The sequence below is a fragment of the Callithrix jacchus genome, chromosome 3, assembly GCF_049354715.1.
Source record: "Callithrix jacchus isolate 240 chromosome 3, calJac240_pri, whole genome shotgun sequence".
Lineage (NCBI taxonomy): Eukaryota > Metazoa > Chordata > Mammalia > Primates > Cebidae > Callithrix > Callithrix jacchus.
The window spans coordinates 2,647,826-2,668,960 of NC_133504.1; the positions used below are offsets into that span (position 1 = coordinate 2,647,826).

General features: G+C 39.2%; 1 protein-coding gene across 1 annotated transcript; it reads left to right on the plus strand.

Annotated features, from left to right (window-relative positions):
• Positions 1-16,456: 16,456 nt before the first annotated feature.
• Positions 16,457-18,802, plus strand: LOC128931523 (uncharacterized). The gene is made up of 2 exons (XM_054252680.2): positions 16,457-17,741; positions 18,651-18,802. Exon 1 carries the CDS (start codon positions 16,466-16,468, stop codon positions 17,030-17,032), a length of 567 nt encoding a protein of 188 aa, XP_054108655.1. The 5' UTR covers positions 16,457-16,465; the 3' UTR covers positions 17,033-17,741; positions 18,651-18,802.
• The last annotated feature ends 2,333 nt before the right edge of the window (positions 18,803-21,135 follow it).

The following is a 21,135-nucleotide window of genomic DNA, read 5'->3' on the forward strand; positions in this document are numbered from 1 at the left end:
GGAGAATTGCCTGAACCCAGGAGGCGGAGGTTGCAGTGAGCTGAGCTCGTGTCATTGCACTCCAGCCTGGGTAACAAGAGCGAAACTCCCTCTCAAAAAAAAAAAAAAGACAGAAATCTCATCATGTTGATTGTGTCTGTAATCTTTCAAAGACTTCTTACTGTCTCAAGAGGGTCCAGTTCCTCATCCTTTGTGATTTGTGGTCTGCTGGCCCCCAACCTCATTTCTTACCAAATTTACACCTCTATCTGTTTTACTCAATTTCATGACACACTGTGTTTCTCTCAGTTTCTCAAATGTGCTAAATTTTGGTCATTTTCACAGACTCTTCTTTCTGCCTCGAACAAATAAATGTTCCTTCTTTTTTACCTGATTAACTTCTCACTTTTTAACATTTTTTTTTAGCTATTTTTTCCTCAAGGTAGCATTCTCAGATTCCACAGGCGCAGTTCAATTTTACTGCTGTGTGTTTCCTTTTGTAACTCATTGTAGGACAAATTAAAATATTGCAAGTAAATGTTTGATTGCATCTACATCTTATTTCTCCTTCACTAGTCTATGTACTCATTGAAAACACTGACTATTTCATGGTCGCCTCTGCACCACCTCTGAGCCGTATCATGATGGGTGCATAGAAAGGGCTCAAAATGTTTATTAAATAAATGAAAATAAAACTGCCATAACAAAACATAGATCTTAAAGACATGTTTTACCAAGTAATAATAGCTACTGCATTAAGAGTATAAATGACATAGTCCTCACTGATTCTGTTTTGTACAACATGCACTCTGGGAAATGACTTGCATATTATTCACTGAGGTTTTGACAGTTACCGTATGCAATGGCATCCCTTTCACTCGTATCATTTGGTTTTTCTGATATGGGGAATCTAATATCTAATATGAGTCAAATTCATATCTATAGCACACTAAAATATTTGTGTAATTTTATTCTTAACATATTTAAATTATGTGCAGTTTGATGACTTATTCAGAAAAACTTGCTCATTTGTATAAAAAATCAAGCATTGACAAAAATAATTCAAACATTTATTTTTAATAAAGAAAGCTAGACTCGGTTTTGTCTTGAAACAGTTGATGTATAACCAGCAGCATTTGGGAAGTTTGGTGACATTTATCTGAATGCTTCTTAGTGACCCAGCAGTCACACAGAGCAGGCTTTGGATGGAGAGAACATTCTAGGTCTTCATCCTCATCTCACACAAGAAAGTAGAAGCTGGAGGATGAAAATGCATTCTGCTTCCAGCTGGGAAACAACATACTTTCCCCTAGGTCTGGGGAAGGTGGTTCTTTTCAGTAAAGGGCAACAATGCCTTGAAAATGTGAAATAAAAGCTGGTGCATGTATAGGAGGCCATGTCAATGCTTCTGGCATGAAGGCTCACCTGGCCTTGCTGACTTTCTAATCTATTTCCTATAGGGCTTGGTCAAAATATCTACTGGTCTCTTTGGCCCAGAACCATCCCTTATGAACTGGGTTTTGTTGCTCTTTGTGTTGAAGGGAAGAGCTTTTAAATGCTCTTTAGCCCTTTACCTAGGAAGAGCAGGGATTATTCGCATTTCATCAGTGTCTCAAACTTGACTTAATGAAAGAGGACATCGGCTCATTTGTTCCATCACCAGGAAACCTTTGCTTCTCTTACGTAAAAGAGAAGAATCAGAAGCCTCATTTTTAAAGGTCTGTCATACTCAGTCATCTATACTTCAGAATTTGTTTTATGATGAGATTTTTTTAGACTTGGAGAAGTTTTAAAAGACTGAGCATTTGGGAAGAGCATGGGCTGAGGAGTAAGGCAGCAAGTGTAAAAAAACCTGCCGGCTCCTTATTAAAGAGAATGCAAGCTCCATGGGGGGCAGTCATTGCCATTTAAAAAAAAAAACTGCTAGAGCTGCAACACCTAGAGCACGGTCTAGCACATTTCAGTTACTCAATAAATACCCTTAAAATGAATGTGCAAAAGCAAGTCCAGATCTTCTCGTACTGACTGATGATTGAAGGAACATTTCTACACAGATGCATAAAATGGGGCCACTTCACACCTCATCTCTGACACTTCTTTTTGCATTTTATGAATAGCAAAGTGGGAAGAGGTATTGCTTGAGGGAACAGGGCACAGCTGTCTGCACAGAGACTGCATTGCCGAGAGCACAGGGTCCCAGCTGGGTTAGGGTCTTAACCTTAGTGCTGGCAGTGGGTGCAACATTGCATAGATAATTGAGAGTTATTTGTAATTATTTTAAAACCTATTATTTAGCATGTAATTTGTCTTTCTCTTATTCTTTTAGGCAAGAGAAATCATAGTTCCTCCAAAAAACCATTACATGCAACATTACTCCTTATAATTAGGCCTTGTTCTATAGAATAATGTGTAGTGTTTTGACCACCATTTGTACCCCAGCAGTTCTATTGCTTTTGGAAGAAGTGGGTGCTAGATCTGAAACATCCCATGCGTCATTCAAGTCTAAATACAAACTATTTGAGATAGTGTGACAGATCGAGCACCAAGAGATGGTAATATAGAAACAATTTCTGGAGAGGACTCAAGATGGCACTGTGAGAACAACCCAGGATTGAAGCTCTCACCGGATGCGTGGAGAGGGTGAGTTGGGGACGCATTTCCAGACGAATCTTAGTTGCCCACAGAACGGGAAAATTCCCAGGTATAAAAGAGACGCGGGACGCCAGGCAGAGGTCTCAGCTGGTGTAGCCGGCAGCCGGTGTGGCTCCGGCCCGCGCCGGAGCGCAGAGGCGCTCCACAGCGCTCCATACAAAAGCGCACTGTTACGGGTGCCCTGTTGAACCAACAAACTGAGACCTGAGAGGGCTAAACTTGAGACTGAACAGGACTTGGGAAGTGAGCCAGCCCAGGAAATCCCAGGGACAAAGCATTTGGGCTAGCGCAGTGTGACAAAGAAAACGGCGATTCCAAACCCTCCCGTTGAGGAGGTTTTCTTAAAGCGCAGCTCCACGGGGGAGGGGCGTCTGGCATTACTGAGGCAATCAGCCCCCACTGAGGTACACGCCCATTGCTGATGTAGCCTGCCGTTGCCGAAGCAACCCGGTACAACAAAGAGACTCCGCTACAGGGCATAGCCCGTGGCAAAAGGGTGGAGACCGTGGCAACAGGGCGGTGACCGCAGCAGAAGGGCAGAGACTACAGCAACAGGGTGAACCTCACACCAGCAGAGCGGAGCCTCGGCAGGCAAATAGTGATTTGACTGCCTCCTAGCTGGGCAGGACAGCGAGGCGGAAACTCACAAGGAAAGCCTCAACCCACCTCTCCCCCACAGAGCATCTGAGAAAAAAAGGGTTTTTTTCAGCCTATCAGCCCTGAATGAACAACAGAGCTCACAGCTCAGCAATTGAGCTCCTACAAAATACAGACTGTCTCCTCAAGCAGCTCCCTGACCCCTCTATATCCAAAAGACTGACATTTGGCAGGCATCATTCTGGGACAAAGATAGCAGAAAAAGAAACTGGTAGCATCCCTCACTTTTCCGCAGCTGCTATAGGTGCACCCCAGACAAGCAGGGCCTGGAGTGGACCTCAGCAATCATACAGCGAAGGGGCTAGACTGGTAGAAGGAAAACCAAGTAACAGAAATAGTTCATCACCAACAATCTGGGTGTCCACTCAGAGACCCAATCAAAAAGTCAGCAACTACGCAGACAACAAGTGGATAAATCCACAAAGATGGGAAGAAACCAGTGCAAAAAGGAGGAAAACACCCAAAACCAGAACACCTCGCCTCCTAGAAAGGACCAAAACTCCTCACCAGCAAGGAAACAAAGCTGGACTGAGAATGACTGTGATGAAATGACGGAATTAGACTTCAGAAGGTGGATAATGAGAAACTTTTGTGAGCTAAAAGAACATGTATTACATCAATGCAAAGAAACTAAGAACCTTGAAAAAGATATGAAAAAAGATTTGAGAAAATGATAACAAGAATGGATAACTTAGAGAGGAATATGAATGAATTAAAGAAGCTGAAAAACACAATACGAGAACTTCGCAAAGCATGCACAAGTTTCAATAGCCGAATTGACCAAGCAGAATTCGAAGACTGACTGAAGTCGAAGATCAACTCAATGAAATAAAACGAGAAACCAAGATCAGAGAAAAAAGCACAAAAAGGAATGAACAAAGTCTCCAAGAAATGTGGGACTATGTGAAAAGACCTAACCTACGTTTGATAGGTGTACCAGAAGGGGATGAAGAGAATGAAACCAAGCTGGAAAATACTCTTCAGGACATCATCCAGGAAAATTTCCCCCACCTAGCAAGACAGGCCAACACTCAAATGCAGGAAATACAGAGAACACCACAAAGATATTCCACAAGAAGAGCAACCCCAAGGCACATAATCGTCAGATTCAACAAGGTTGAAATAAAGAAGAAAATACTAAGGGCAGCCAGAGAGAAAGGTCAGGTCACCCACAAAGGGAAGCCCATCAGACTCACAGCAGATCTCTCAGCAGAAACACTACAAGCCAGAAGACAGTGGGGGCCAATATTCAACATTCTTAAAGAAAAGAACTTTCAACCCAGAATTTCATATCCAGCCAAACTGAGCTTCAGAAGTGAAGGAAAAATAAAATCCTTTGCGAACAAGCAAGTACTCAGAGATTTTGTCACCACTAGGCCTGCTTTACAAGAGCTCCTGAAAGAGGCACTACACATAGAAAAGAACAACCAGCACCAGCCATTCCAAAATCACACTAAATGCTAAAGAGCATCAACATAATGAATAATCTACAACAACTAAAGGGCAAAACAGCCACTTAGCATCAAAGTGGTAGTATCAACTTCACACATAACAATATTAACCCTAAATGTAAATAGACTAAATGCACCAATCAAAAGACACAGACTGGCAAATTGGATAAAAATCCAAAACCCATCAGTGTGCTGTATCCAGGAAACCCATCTCACATGCAAGGATACACAAAGGCTCAAAATAAAGGGACGGAGGAAGATTTACCAAGCAAATGGAGAGCAAAAAAAAAGCAGGAGTTGCAATTCTCATCTCTGATAAAATAGACTTTAAAGCAACAAAGATCAAAAGAGACAAAGAAGGCCATTACATAATGGTAAAAGGATTGATACAACAAGAAGAGCTAACGATCCTAAACATATATGGGCCCAATGCAGGAGCACCCAGATACATAAGGCAAGTTCTTAATGACTTACAAAGAGACTTAGACTCCCACACAATAATAGTGAGACTTTAACACTCCACTGTCAATATTAGACAGACCAACCAGACAGAAAATCAACAAGGATATCCAGGGATTGAACTCAGACCTGGAGCAAGCAAACCTGATAGACATAGAGAACTCTCCACCCCAAATCCACAGCATATACATTCTTCTCAGCACCACATCACACCTACTCTAAAATTGACCACATAATTGAAAGTAAAGCACTGCTCAGCAAATGCAAAACAACTGAAATCATAACAGCCTCTCAGACCACAGTGCAATCAAGTTAGAACTCAGAATTCAGAAACCAACCCAGAACTGCACAACTTCATGGAAATTGAACAACTGGCTCTTGAACATTGACTGGGTAAACAATGAAATGCAGGCAGAAATAAAGAAGTTCTTTGAAACCGATGAGAATGAAAACACAACATGCCAGAATCTCTGGGACACATTTAAAGCAGTCTCTAGAGGAAAGTATATAGCAATAAGTGCCCATATGAGGAGAATGGAGAGATACAAAATTGACACCCTATCATCCAAATTGAAAGAGCTAAAGGAGCAAGATCAAAAAAACTCAAAACCCAGCGGAAGACAAGAAATAACTAAGATCAGAGCTGAACTGAAGGAGATTGAGACACGAAAAACCCTTCAAAAAATCAATAAATCCAAGAGCTGGTTTTTTGAAAAGATCAACAAAATAGACAGACCACTAGCCAGATTGATTAAAAATAAAAGAGAGAACAACCAAATAGATGCAATAAAAAATGATAATGGGGAAATCACCACAGATTCCACAGAAATTCAAACCATCATCAGAGAATATTACAAACAACTCTATGCACATAAACTAGTAAACCTGGAAGAAATGGATAAATTCCTGGACTCCAGTGTCCTCCCAAGCCTAAACCAGGAGGAAGCTGAAACTATGAATAGACCAATAACAAGGTCAGAAGTCGAGGCAGCAATTAAGAGCCTACCTCACAAAAAAAGCCCAGGTCCAGATGGGTTCAAAGCCGAATTCTACGAGACACACAAGGAGGAGCTGGTACCATTCCTTCTAAAACTATTTCAAACAATCCAAAAAGAGGGAATTCTTCCCAAATCATTTTATGAGACCAACATCATCCTGATACCAAAACCCAGCAGAGACCCAACGAGAAAAGAAAACTTCCGGCCAATATCCATGATGAACATAGATGCAAAAATCTTCAATAAAATATTGGCAAGCCGATTGCAACAGCAAATCAAAAAACTTATCCATCATGATCAAGTAGGATTCATCCCGGGGATGCAAGGCTGGTTCAACATACGCAAGTCTATCAACGTAATTCACCACATAAACAGAACCAAAAACAAACACCACATGATTATCTCAATTGACACAGAGAAGGCATTTGACAAAATTCAACAGCCCTTTATGCTAAAAACCCTCAATAAACTCGATATCGATGGAACGTATCTCAAAGTAATAAAAGCTATTTATGACAAACCAACAGCCAATATCATACTGAATGGGCAAAAACTGAAAGCATTCCCTTTGAAATCCGGCACTAGACAAGGATGCCCTCTGTCACCACTCCTATTCAATATAGTACTGGAAGTTCTAGCCAGAGCAATCAGGCAAGAAAAAGAAATAAAGGGTATTCAAATAGGAAAGGTGGAAGCCAAATCGTCTCTATTTGCAGACGACATGATAGTATACCTAGAAAACCCCATCGCCTCAGCCCAAAAACTCCTGAAACTGATAAACAACTTCAGCAAAGTCTCAGGATATAAAATCAGTGTGCAAAAATCACAAGCATTCGTCTACACCAATAACAGACTTAAAGAAAGCCAAATCAAGAACGAACTGCCATTCACAATTGCTACAAAAAGAATAAAATACCTTGGAATACAACTCACAAGGAACGTAAGGGACCTCTTCAAGGAGAACTACAAACCACTGCTCAACGAAATCAGAGAGGACACAAACAGATGGAGAAACATTCCATGTTCATGGTTAGGAAGAATTAATATCGTGAAAATGGCTATACTGCCCAGAGTAATTTACAGAATCAACGCTATCCCCATCAAGCTACCATTGACTTTCTTCACAGAACTGGAAAAAACCACCATGAACTTCATATGGAACCAAAAGAGAGCCCGCATAGCCAAGTCAATTCTAAGCAAAAAGAACACAGCGGGGGGCATCACACTACCGGATTTCAAACTACACTACAAGGCTACAGTAATCAAAACAGCATGGTACTGGTACCAAAACAGAGATATAGACCAATGGAACAAAACAGAGGCATCGGAGGCAACACAACATATCTACAACTATACAATCTTTGATAAACCTGACAAAAACAAGCAATGGGGAAAGGATTCCCTGTTTAACAAATGGTGTTGGGAAAACTGGCTAGCCATGTACAGAAAGCAGAAACTGGACCCCTTCCTGACACCTTACACTAAAATTAACTCCAGATGGATTAAAGACTTAAACGTAAGACCTGGCACCATAAAAACGCTAGAAGAAAATCTAGGCAAAACCATCCAGGACATAGGAGTAGGCAAGGACTTCATGAACAAAACACCAAAAGCATTGGCAACAAGAGCCAAAATAGGCAAATGGGACCTAATGAAACTCCACAGCTTCTGCATGGCAAAAGAAACAGTCACTAGAGTGAATCGGCAACCAACAGAATGAGAAAAAATTTTTGCAGTTTACCCATCTGACAAAGGGCTGATATCCAGAATTTACAAAGAACTCAAACAGATTTACAGGAAAAAAACAAACAAGCCCATTCAAAAGTAGGCAAAGGATATGAAGAGACACTTTACGAAAGAAGACATTTATGAGGCCAACAGTCACATGATAAAATGCTCATCGTCACTGGTCATCAGAGAGATGCAAATCAAAACCACATTGAGATACCATCTCACGCCAGTTAGAATGGCGATCATTAAAAAATCTGGAGACAACAGATGCTGGAGAGGATGTGGAGAAAAAGGAACACTTTTACACTGTTGGTGGGAGTGTAAATTAGTTCAACCATTGTGGAAGACAGTGTGGTGATTCCTCAAGGCCTTAGAAATAGAAATTCCATTTGACCCAGCAATCCCATTACTGGGTATATATCCAAAAGTCTATAAATCGTTCTACTATAAGGACACATGTACATGAATGTTGATTGCAGCACTGTTTACAATAGCAAAGACCTGGAATCAACCCAAATGCCCATTGATAATAGACTGGATTGGAAAAATGTGGCACATATACACCATGGAATATTATGCAGCAATCAGAAATGATGAGTTTGTGTCGTTTGTAGGGACATGGATGAATCTGGAGAACATCATCCTCAGCAAACTGACACAAGAACAGAAAATGAAACACCGCATATTCTCACTCATAGGCGGGTGATGAAAAATGAGAACACATGGATACAGGGAGGGGAGTACTAAACACTGGGGTCTATTGGGGGAAAAGGGGAGGGCCAGTGGGGGGGGGTGGGGAGGGATAACCTGGGGAGAAATGCCAAATGTGGGTGAAGGGGAGAAAGGAAGCAAAACACACTGCCATGTGTGTACCTACGCAACTGTCTTGCATGTTCTGCTCATGTACTCCAAAACCTAAAATGCAATATAAAATTAAAAAAAAAAAGAAACAATTTCTAAATTGTCACTTAAAACTGGTAGCAGAGACTAGGCAAGAAGATGCTTGGCAAAGTCCTGCTTTCAAAACTGGATTTTAATTATTCTCTATTCTATTCTATTATTTGTTTATTTCTGATTTCAAAAATCATACAAATTTTTATGGTGGAAATTTTGAAAAAATACAGAAAATAACTACAGAAGAAAGGAGAGTAATCATAATTTCATTGCCCCTGTGAAATTATTGTCAACACCTTGGCATGCAGCCTTCCCATCTTTTGTTTTTTTTTAACTCTTATTTTGGGTCTGGGGGTACATGTGAAGGTTTATTACACAGGTAGACACATGTCATGAGGGTTTGCTGCACAAATTATTGCAAGGTACTAAGCCCAGTACCCAACAGCTGCCTTTTCTGCTCCTTTCTTTCCTCTCACCCTCCCCACTTAAGTAGGCCCCACTGTCTGTTGTTTCCTTCTTTGTGTTAGTAAGTTCTTATCATTTAGTGCCTACCTACAAATGAGAACATGTGGTATTTGGTTTTCTGTTCCTGCATTATTTTGTTAAAGATAATAGCTTTTAGCTCCATCCATGCTCCTGCAAAAGAAATGATCACATTCTTTTTTATGGCTGCATAGTATTCCATGGTATATATGCACCACATTTTCTTTATCAAGCCTGTCATTGATGGACATTGAGGTTGATTCCCTGCCTTGCTATTGTGAATAGTGCTGCAATGAACATTTGTGTGCATATGTCTTCATGGTAAAATGACTTACATTCCTCTGGGTGTAAATAATGTAATGGGGTTGCTGGGTCAGATGGTATTTCCACTTTTAGCTCTTTGAAAAACTGCCATAGTGCTTTCCACAATGATTGAACTAATTTACACTTTCACTAACAGTGTATAAGTGTTCCCTTTTCTCTGCAACCTTGTTGGCATCTTTTTTTTGACTTTTTAATAATCACTATTCTGACTCCTGTGAGATGGTGTCTCAATGTGGTTTGGTTTGCAGTTCTCTAATAATCAGTGATACGGAGCTTTTATTCTTATGCTTGTGGGCCACATGTATATCTTCTTTTGAGATATGTCTATTCATGTCCTTTGCCCTCTTTTTAATTGGGTGGTTAGTTTTTCTCTTGTAACTTTGTTTAAATTCCTTATAAATGCTTGTTAATAGACCTTTGTCAGATGCATAGTTTGCAAATATTTTCTCATTCTCTAGGTTGTGTGTTTACACTGTTTATAGTTTTTAAAATTGTTGTTGCTGTGCAGAAGCTCTTGAGTTTAATTAGATTCCACTTGTAAGTTTTTGGTTTCATTGTAATTGCCTTTAGTGTCTCTGTAATGAAATCTTTGCCCATTCCTATGTCCAAGATGATACTGCCTAGGTTGACATTAAGAAAAATCCATGTGGTCCAATGTTGAGCTTAGGTTGAGTATCTTTGCTAATTTTCTGCCTTAATGATCTTTCTAATACTGTCAGTGGAGGGTTGAAGTCTTCCACTATTGTGTAGGAGGAGTCTATGCCTCTTTGTACAACTCTAAGCACTCACTTTATGAATCTGGGTTCCACACTGTGTTGGGTGCATATATATTTAAGATAGTTGGGTCTTGTTGAATTAAACCCTTTACCATTATTTAATGCCTTTGTCTTTTTTCATCTTTGTGTTTTGAAATCTCTTTTGTCTGAAATTAGGATTGCAATCCCTGCTTTTTTCTGTTTTCTTGAAATATTTTCCTATAACCATTTATTTTGAACCTATGAGTGGCATTATATGGGAGATGGATTTCTTGAAGACAGCATGCTATTGGGTTTTGCTTTTTTTATACAACTCGATATGTGTGGATTCAATCCTGTCATTGTGTTGTACCTGGTTATAATGTCGGCTTGTCAGTGACACAGGTCTCTGTGTTTAAGTGTGTTTTCATACTAGCTGGTAGTGGGCTTTCCTTTCTTCATTTAGTGCTCCTTTCAAGATCTCTTTTAAGGCATGTCGAGTGATAGTGCAGTCCCTCAACATTCGCTTATCTGGAAAGGATCTTATTTTCCTTCACTTAGGAAGCTTAGTATAGCTGGATTTGAAATTCTTGGCTGAAGATTTTTTTCTTTAAGAATGTTGAATATAGGCCCCCAGTCTCTTCTGGCTTGTAGGATTTCAGCAGAGATATCGCTGTTAGCCTGATGGGGTTCCCTTTGCAGGTGACCTGTCCTTTCTCTCTCGCTGCACTTAACATTTTTTCTTTTATTTTGACCTTGGAAAATCTGACAATTATGTCTCTCAGGGATGATCTTCTTGTGCAGAATCTCTCAGAGTTCTCTGTATTCTTTTGAATGAGACTGTTGGCCTCTGTAACAAGGTTGGGGATGCTTCCATGGATGATATCCTGAAATGTTTTTCAAGTTTTTTGTTTTCTCCCTGTTGCTTTCAGGGATATCCATGATTCACAGATTTGGCCTCTTTATATAATCCCATACTTCTTGGAGGTTTTGTTCTTCCCTTTTTATTTTTCTCTTTATTTTTGTCTGACTGTCTTATTTTACAGAACCAGTCTTCAAATTCTGGTATTTTTTCCTCAGCTTGGTTTATTCTCCTGTTAATACTTGTGATTGCATTGTAAAATTCTTATATTGCTTTATTCAGCTCTTTCAGACTCACTAGGTTCTTTTTTATACTGGCTGTTTTGTCCTTCAGCTCCTGTAAGACTTTATTGTGATTCTTATTTTCCTTGAAGTGGGTTTTGCCATCTCCGGAACCACTATTCTTTTAAATATAACGAAGTGTGCTTCTTGTGCCTGGGAGATTATGAGTTTCAGAAATAAAAGTCATTAACTTAAAAGATTTCCCAAAGGATTACAAACGTAAAAAGTGGCTCTTTCATGAACTGTATCAGTAATCTCTAATTAAGTTAAACACAGCTTAACTCTAATGGTTAAGAAGCTTCTGGTAGATGAAAAAATAGTCAAGCCAAAGAGACATAAAATGCATTACATATCATTATATGTACTGCAACCTAATAACATAAAATGCATTACATACATTAATGTAATGTAGATCACATATTTAAATTAATACTTTCATGTGTTCATACATAAAAATACACTGATAAACTATAAGTAATAAAAAATGATGCTTTCAAATGTGTCTATTTGCTTTTCCTTTTCATAAAATCGTAATTTCTGAAACATGGAGACAAATGGTTTCTAACTTTTGTGATCCCAAATGTGAGAAATAATGCAGGTAAATATAATTAATGCTGGAATGATGAAACAGGATGCACCTTAAGTATGCACCTGTTTAATTTATAATCTGTTCAACCATCCTAATGGTAGAAGCAAATAATGATTGTTTTTACCACTGAACTGAAAATTCAAGTGATGTGAATATCTATAGATCCATTCCAACCTCAAATTTGGCAAAGTTTGTGGAAACCTGACTGAACAATGTAAAAAAAAAGAGCGAATCCAAAAGACACTGTATTTAGAATAGGAAGTTGATTTCATCTTTGACATTTTCAAATAATGCTTAGCGGAAAGTTCAAGTGATCTGTCTGCATTATAATTTTTAATATTAATTTAATGAAGAATATACATATTTTAGCATAAAATCCATTATCTTAAAATTAATATTTCCTATCAAAATCTTTACATTTAATGAGAAATTAGGTTTTCAATTAATTGTGATTATCACATAATTATGATGTAATAATAATGGTTTAATTTTACTTGTATATTTTTTAATATCTAAGGTGTCAACATATATAACCTCATTTATTCACCACTATAATATTTTCACTTGTTTTTAAGAAATGAAGATTTAGACAGATTATATAATTTACCCAATGTACTGATTATAATGAAGTAGCATTTGTCAGATTAAGGAAAACTCACATGTCTTGAGAATGTACTATCAGCTCTACCCTTCACTATAATGCTCAGATGATGAAATGATTATCCTCACTAATGATATTACTCAGTTAAGAATTAGAACTATCAATTAAGCAAAGATATTTATATCTGATTTTTGCTATTTTTTTCTATAAAGCACTTTAGTTTTTTCTGTTGTAGTTATCACGTATGAATTTAGGTTATAACTTCGGGTACATTTGCTATGCAGAAAGGTTATAGGCTATGCTGTTCTTAAAGTCCAAGGACTGAGCTGCGGCATGTGAACTTTTGTCCGGAATGCCTTGGAAAGGCATAGTGTAATATATGAGAGACAATTTGAAGGTGGCTTTTTTTTTTTTTGAGATGAAGTCTCACTCTGTCACCTAGGCTGGAGTGCAGCGGTGCTATCTCAGCTCACGTCAACCTCTGCTTCCCAGGTTCAAACCATTCTCCTGCCTGACCCTCCCAAGTAGCTAGGACTACAGGCATGTGCCACCATGCTTGGCTAACTTTCATACTGTTAGTAGATACAGGATTTCATCATGCTGGCCAGGCTAGTCTTGAACTCCTGACCATGAACAATCCATTCACCTCAGCCACCCAAAGTGCTGGGATTACAGCCATGAGCCATCATGCCTGGCCACAGGTGGCTTTTATGAACTTTTGAAAATTTTGATATTCATATTCCAAGCCATTAACATTTCAACATTCTTGATTTCCAAATGGTTTTTTTAAAATCCCTGACACTCCCCACATTTCTAATTCTCACCCCTCACTGACTTCTTATACCCCTTCATTTACTACAGTCTTCAGAGTCACAAATGGAAAAGAGACCAGTACTCTGGTAAAACGCAGGGTGGGTTGAGTCTGTTTGTGTGATTAATATAGTTGTGGCCAATAGACATTTTGTAGTTTGCTAACTTAGATGTAAAAATAAAAGCAGCTTTGTTTTCCTATAACTGAACTTAATTTGTAACATGAGCAGCTATTTCATTCCAGTGGCTAGAAATTTACTCTCACACAATTCTGGATTAATCTCGTCAATTCCATTTTCTTCCTTACAATTCTAGTTAAGTTTTGAAAAGCTTTATTAGAATTGTCAAGTTCATTCTAAGAGGCTACACTAATTAAAACAGCATAGTACTAGTACAGAAATAGACACATTGACCAATGGCACAGAAGAGAGAACCCAGAAATAAACTCACATGCTTACAACCATCTGATCTTCGACAAAGTCAACAAAAACAAGCAATGACAAAAGCACTCTGTATTCAATAAATGGTGTTGGGATAATTAGCTGTACATATGCAGAAAAAAATGAACTGAACTCCTACCTATCCCCATATACAAAATTAACTGAAGATGGATTAAAGATTTCAATGTAAGACCTCAAACTATAAATATTCTAGAAGAAAACCTAAGAAATACTCTTCTCAACATTGGCCTTGACAAAGAATTTATGTCTAAGTCCTAAAAACCAATTATAATAGAAACAAAAAATGTCAAGTGGGCCTAATTAAATTCAGGAGCTTCTGCGTAGCAAGAGAAACTCAACAGAGTAAACAGACACCCTCTAAAATGGGAGAAAATATTCACAAATGATGCATCTGACGAAGGCCCAATATTCAGAATTTATAAGAAACTTAAACAAATCAGCAAGCAAAAACCAAATAACCCCAATAAAAAGTGGGTAAAGAACATAAATAGATACTTTTCAAAAGATGACATACAAGTGGGCAACAGGCATATCAAAAAATCTTCAACACCACTAATCATCCAAGAAATGCAAATCAGAGCCATGAGTCACCATCTCACACCAGTCAGAATGGTATCTGTTAAAAAGCCAAAAAGTAACAGATGTTCATGAAGCTGCAAAGAAAAGGGACATTTATACACTGTTAATGGAAATATAAATTAGTTTAGCCACAGTGGCGGGAAGTTTGGCAATTTCTCAAAGAATTCAGAGTTGAACTACCATTCAACCCAGCAATCCTATTACTGGATATATATACTCAAAGGAAAGAAAGTCACTGCAGCATAAAGATACGTGCACTTGGATGTTCCTTGCAGCACTATTCATAATAGCAAAGACGTAGAATCAATCTAGGTACTCATCATTGGTGGACTGGATACATAAAACGCAGTACATATACACCATGACACCATGGATTACTACACAGCCATAGGAAAAAATGTAATAATGTCCTTTGCAGAAACATGGATGGAGCTGGATGCCATTATCTGAAGTTGATTAACAGAAAAACAGAAAACAAAACACTGGGTGTTCTCACTTAAAAGTGGGAAGTAAACATTGGGCACACATGGATGGCAGCAACAGACACTGGGGACTAGTACACGACCTAATAGGTACTAGGCTCACTACCAGGATGAAAGGATCAATGGTACCCCAAACCTCAGCATTACACAATCCACTCAAGTTAACAAACCTGCACATGTACTCCATGAATCTAAAAAACAAAACGTTGAGAAAGAACTGTCAAGTTTAGGGAAAGGAAGGCATGCCTGGCTTATCTGTTAACTCCCCATTTTTCTTGTCTGGTCCTTGATTCCTCCCATTACCTAAAGTGGCATATTCTAGCAGGTCACATCACACTAGGGATGTGAGAATTTTTGCTAACTCTATGAACTTACGGCTTTTTCTCCATTCCCAGTACAGGGATCTTCATTTCCTTCAGGGCATGGAAACTGACTTTTATTTTGTCATACATTCTTTCTAGTCTATTATTTATAAGTGAACTTTATTTCTCAAATCCCTTAGGGTTCTAATATTTGGTTCTCAAAAAGGCTTGAAAATCATTGCCTCCCATACATAACGTCTCTACGAGTTTTGAAAATGTATTTGGGGAAGAAAAAGAAGCAGCCAAAAATAATTTTGTTGTAACCAGCATTTTTGGAGGTAAATAATAAGTGCTACCTCTAGGGAACAGGCGTTAAAGAATAAAAATGAATTACTGAGAAGAAATTAGATTGGTTACATTTAATTCGGTAGGTTTAGAAAATAAAGTTTTTAGAAGAATAAAGGTTTAAGTCATAACATATCTCCTCATGGTTAAGAAATCAAAATGGCTGCGTAAGAGCATGTTGTAAAAGAGATTTTCATTGGAGAACTCAACACCCCCTCACAACAGCCAAAACAGTAAGTGGACAGGAAATCACCAAGGATGTAAGAGGACCTCAAAAACCTACAGGATCTGGTAAACGTTTATAACATTTATAACACGCCACCTCTTCTACGCGCCCACAGAATAGTTATCAAAATAGACTATGAACTTGGCTATTAAAAAAACACTTACAAAAATTGAATCATACAGACTATGTTATCTGACCACAAGGAACAAACTAGAAATCAAAAGAAAAATAACAGCAAAGTCTCCAAGCAGTTGAAAACTACACACTTCTATATAAAAAAAAAAAAAAAAAAAAAAGTGAGCAAGCGGAGGTTCAAGATGGCGGACTAACGTCCGGAGTGCGCCTCTCTCAGGGAGGGGTGGGACCCTGCGAGCGTATCGCATCGTCTAAGAAACCGTGTTGGAATCCAGCAAGGCAGCCAGGGGACTCAGAGAACGGAAGGGAACGAGGCTGAACAGCTCAGCCGACGTCCTTGCAGAGCCGCGGCCGCTCCACAGCGAGGAAGGGCGCGTGAGGGGTCCGGGGACCACTCCTCCCACGCGGCCTGTGCCTGCCTGAGACCCGGATGTTCCCGGCTGGGACCCGGATGTTCCCGGCTGAGACCCGGATGTTCCCGTCTCCCAGTCCGCGGATGCAGATAACCGCCTGGCGTCTTGGCGGAGGCGGCGCTCAGGTCTGCGGATCACCCCTAGCGGGCGGTGGACGCAGCGCCACAGCTGCACGGAGGCCACACGGTCGCACTGCCCGGAGGCCGCGCGGCTACCCCGCAGCAGACAGGGCCGGAGAGGAGCCCGCGTCCAGCCCCGTGGCTCCGCTTCTGCCGGAGCTCCGCAGGCGGGCACAGCTCCACGGTCCCCCGGGAAGCACCGGGACGCTGGGAGGGGGACCCCATTCACCCCTGCTGCTCATCGCCGGGCAGGCCTCGCCTGCGGGAGCTCCCAGCACAGAGGACCCACTTGCACCTGAATCCTGGGGGCAGGCAAGCACCTGGGTGACAGAGCAGGCAACCACACTCACCCAGGCTGCTCCCAGCCAGGAGGGACGTGCCAGCTGGGCAGAGCCACCTCTGCCTGACCTTGTGGTGGGCACAGCTCCAGTTCCCCGGGGCAGCACCCGGCGGGGGACCCGGTGACTCCACGCACCCCCACTGCCGGCTGCTGCCCTGCCCAAGACCGGGAAGTAGTCAGTTTCAGAACACTGAGAAGAGGGCGATGCCGGGATAACAGAGTGAGCGGGTGACAAGCATGCCTCCGTCCCTCCGCCGGACCCACCTGCAAGGGTAGAGCCCCTGCCTGACGGAGCCCCATGGACCGCACCACCTAACGAGAAAATGCAGGCACAAACCCAGTGATCACAGGGGGTTTCTCTGGTGTTCAGACCGGGGGAGGGATCCTCCCTTTCCTCCCCAACCCTTCAGGAAGCACTACTGCCAACTGCGCCAAAATAGAAAACCCTGTGGGTGAGTAAGAGCCTATCCACCGTCCAGCCCTCTTAAACCTCATCTGCAAGATCACAGCCCGAAATACAACATCAAAATATTTTGCAAGGATACAGTACCTGTGAAAACGAAGGCAGAAGTCCAGCTATAAATAAAGATTCTAAACGGAGTCTTGGCCCTCCGAAAACACTCAGAAATGAAGCCAGCTGAATATTTTCAACTTACGTCACAGTGAAAGGAACACCAGGCCTCATACGTGAGAAGGAATCAATGCAAGAATTCTGGACTCTAAAGCCAGTGTGTTCTCTTGCCTCCAAACGCACATACAAGTTTTCTAAAAATGGCCATCAAGGTCCAGGTGAAAGTTGAAGCCCAATCTAAGGACTCAAAGGTGTCCAGTAAGGTGATTAATTATTGATTAATTAGTAAAATAAAGCTCTATTCCTTTTAGGGTTATTACCTGGAATATCTTATCACTTGGTAAAGTACTAGTTGGTTCTAAAGTTAGATCGTCAAGTTCATCATTAGAATTTTCTCTTGATCCTTGGAAAATGCATGCATATACATATGATCTTTGGAAATAAAACTTTCACTTCATCACACAGCTTTTCTCCCTCCATTTTTACCTATTAGAAACACACACTTATTTCAAAACCTTTGTCTCAGCATATATTTTGCGTCTAGATTGAAACATAATAATAATCTAGTTTCATTATAGTCAAAATGTGTTGGGTTTTTATATGAGCTAAAGCATCTCTGGAATCTACCAAATTTATATATTGAAGGATTTGTGACAATTCAGTTATTACTTTAAGTATGAAGCATTTATTGCTATTTGTGTGTTTTCTCTATTAAAAGTCAATGATGAACATGATGCTACATTTTTATGTAGTCTTGGTTCTCTTTAGAAAAAATTACAAGTACATTCTGAGAAGGAAGCTATGTAATAATAAAATAATTTGATAACCAAGTACTGTTGCTTTAAATACAATCTAGAATATAATAGTCTCTTATATACAAACATACTAATAATAATTTATTTTCTAGCATAGCATAATATACCAAAAAGGGGTTGTTGGCTGCCTTTATTTTGTTGTTGGATAATTGGATAATCAGTATTACTGATAACAATAAGTCATTTCAGTTTTTTCATTTGTTTCGTGAGCAATAAAAAAAACCGTATTAAAGGGCTGAAACTTTCTGGCACTAACGATATTGAAAATGTCTGTTCTGCTTAGTCATTTGCTGTGGCGCAGCACCAGGACCCCTGTGGGGGAAATGAATGTTGAAATATTTTTCCTTTTTATTTCAGATTTTCATGGATGATAAAAATGCCTTCGAGGAATGAATGGAAAAGCTACAGAAATTGAATTATAATGGCAAAGTAAAATAACAAATCAATCAGAAAATCTAGATGAAATTCCATTGTTCCATGAAAATAAAAAAGTCATTGTTATTACTATTATTATTTTTACTTCTCAGTTAATTGCAATGGATGGCAGACTGAATGTCAAATCTTAGGAGATTGACAATTAATTTAGAAGAGAATCTTCAGGTCATTTTATTTATACAAATGAAAGAAACATTTATACATGTAAGTTGGAACAGTATGACTGTAATGAAGCATATTCAACCGCATTATGTGCAATATTAGAATCCAGCTGACAGTATTCACTTCCAAATGAAATATAAAACTGGCTTTATAAACATTTTTCTTTAGAAAATACAAAGATTCAGCTCTTCCCCTGGCTGTCAAATGAACCAATGTTTTAATGCCTGCTATTGGTATTTTTAAAGTTTTTCTGCAAATCTGAAGACTCTAAAGAACTATTTCTAAATACTAGGACTTTGCTAAAACTATAAAATGAGAACAAGTCGTCTTTCCTCTGTTATGCTTGCTAACTTGCTATCTAGTTAGAAACATTTTAGAACTTAGTAGTATTTCTCACACATCAGCTTAGCAAAACTAGAAAACTTTGAAAATGTGCTCTTTGGCAAGATTCTGAGAACCAGTTGCTCCGATTTCTTGGTGGAGGTACAAATTGATAGAAGCCCTATGGGGAGAACTAATTTGATAATATCTAAGAAACTTGTATTATTTGACTTAGCAATACCAAGTCTGCAAATATAGCTGTAAGATTCACCCCTCCAGAAATAGGGGAAATGCACAGGTTTTTTTCAGTATGCCATTACTGGTAAAAACAAAAAATTGGGGAATAAAATTAATGCCCACCAACCTAGAACACATCACCAAGTGGAATATTATCAACTGTAAACACACACACACACACACACACACACGAGAATGCAAATCACTGGGATAGATTTGTAAGTGATCAAAGCAAAGCAGAGGGTGCAGGATATTGTGTATATTGTATTAAAAAAAGAAGAAATAAGAATATATCCAAACACTGGACACGTACCTGTATATCAAACTAGGAACTAACAAAAATTATGGTTAAAAACTGGGCAGACAAGTTTGCAAGATTTGTATGAGTACGTTTAAAACAACAGTTTTGATCTTTAATCATACAAGTATTTTTACATACATGAAAATACATTAAAGGCAATAAAAAACAAATGCTAAAATCGAAAACATTAACAAGAAAAACAGTAGACTATGTTCACAGACTAAGATAGCCTGATGGTATTGGACATCCAAGGCAAGAAGCCAGCGAGAGAACTGATGGGGGGCGTGTGGGGCTATAGTCATCCATAATTTAGAACTCATACCCACCATCACGGTACTGAATCACGCAATAGACATTCTGTCTTCACGTAACATTTCACTCAATACTTTCTCCTGGAACTGAGCTAGCAGGGTCTACCATGACTTTGTCTAGTATGTCCCTAAAACAAGTTGGCGCAGTTTATTTTTCATTGCGAGACGACTGGGAAAAACTGTTTACTGTGTTCACTGAGCCCTTTGGGAGCTGCGATGAGCCAAATTGACAATTTAGGTTCTGATTGCTTTACCCATAATGCACTGAGCTGGTCAAAGGGGTGACTGAAAAGAAGATAACAGAAACTGATGAAAGCACAAATCAAGTGTGCAAATAAACATAATGCCAGGACTGTGGTTTGGTACCATGCCTGGTCAGTGGATGCTTCCATCACGCCTCTTCCTTATCCTGAAACCTACACCTGTCTCAGATCAAATTCAAAAATCTCTCGGTTGACATGCCAGTTTCTTGGTGTTCTCATTCCACTTTCTCTCCAGCTTGTTGAGATGATTCCATGCTTATATATATATGTCTAGCCTGTAATGCTTTCTCTCTTCTAAATGCCACGACCATTTTCTTCTGTGATTTCCCATTTTTTCCATCACTAAAGATCTATCCTTTCTTCTCTCTTTCTATCTTAATAAGACCAATTATTGATTTCATAATCACAGCTTCTAACAATTTGTTTTTCCCTTTAGATTAACCTTTTTCACTATACAATTCACTTGATAGTGTTAGAGAATCTCTACATTTCCTTCACATAATTGGGTATTTAAAATTAATTTCCACAGACAATTATAAAATTTCTAAAACATCTATCTTTTTCTATTTTTAACGCCTTCCAGAATTTGGGAAGTAGATGTTACTGACTTAATGAAGCAGCAGAACAGTGTTTTCAACACATCCAATTGAAAAAAATCTATTAACAGAAAGCATCTTATTTTATTTAGGTCTTTCTTATTTAGACTTTTAAAACGTATATTTTATAATTACATATAAGATTATTTAAACTGATGTAATTAACCCACAGTGGGGAAAACCCTTGATATCTATGTAATTATTCACTATCCAGAT

What these genes read in the sequence shown, in the direction of transcription:
- LOC128931523 (XM_054252680.2), top strand. Translation starts at nt 16,466, where the DNA reads ATGTTCCCGGCTGGGACCCGGATGTTCCCGGCTGAGACCCGGATGTTC.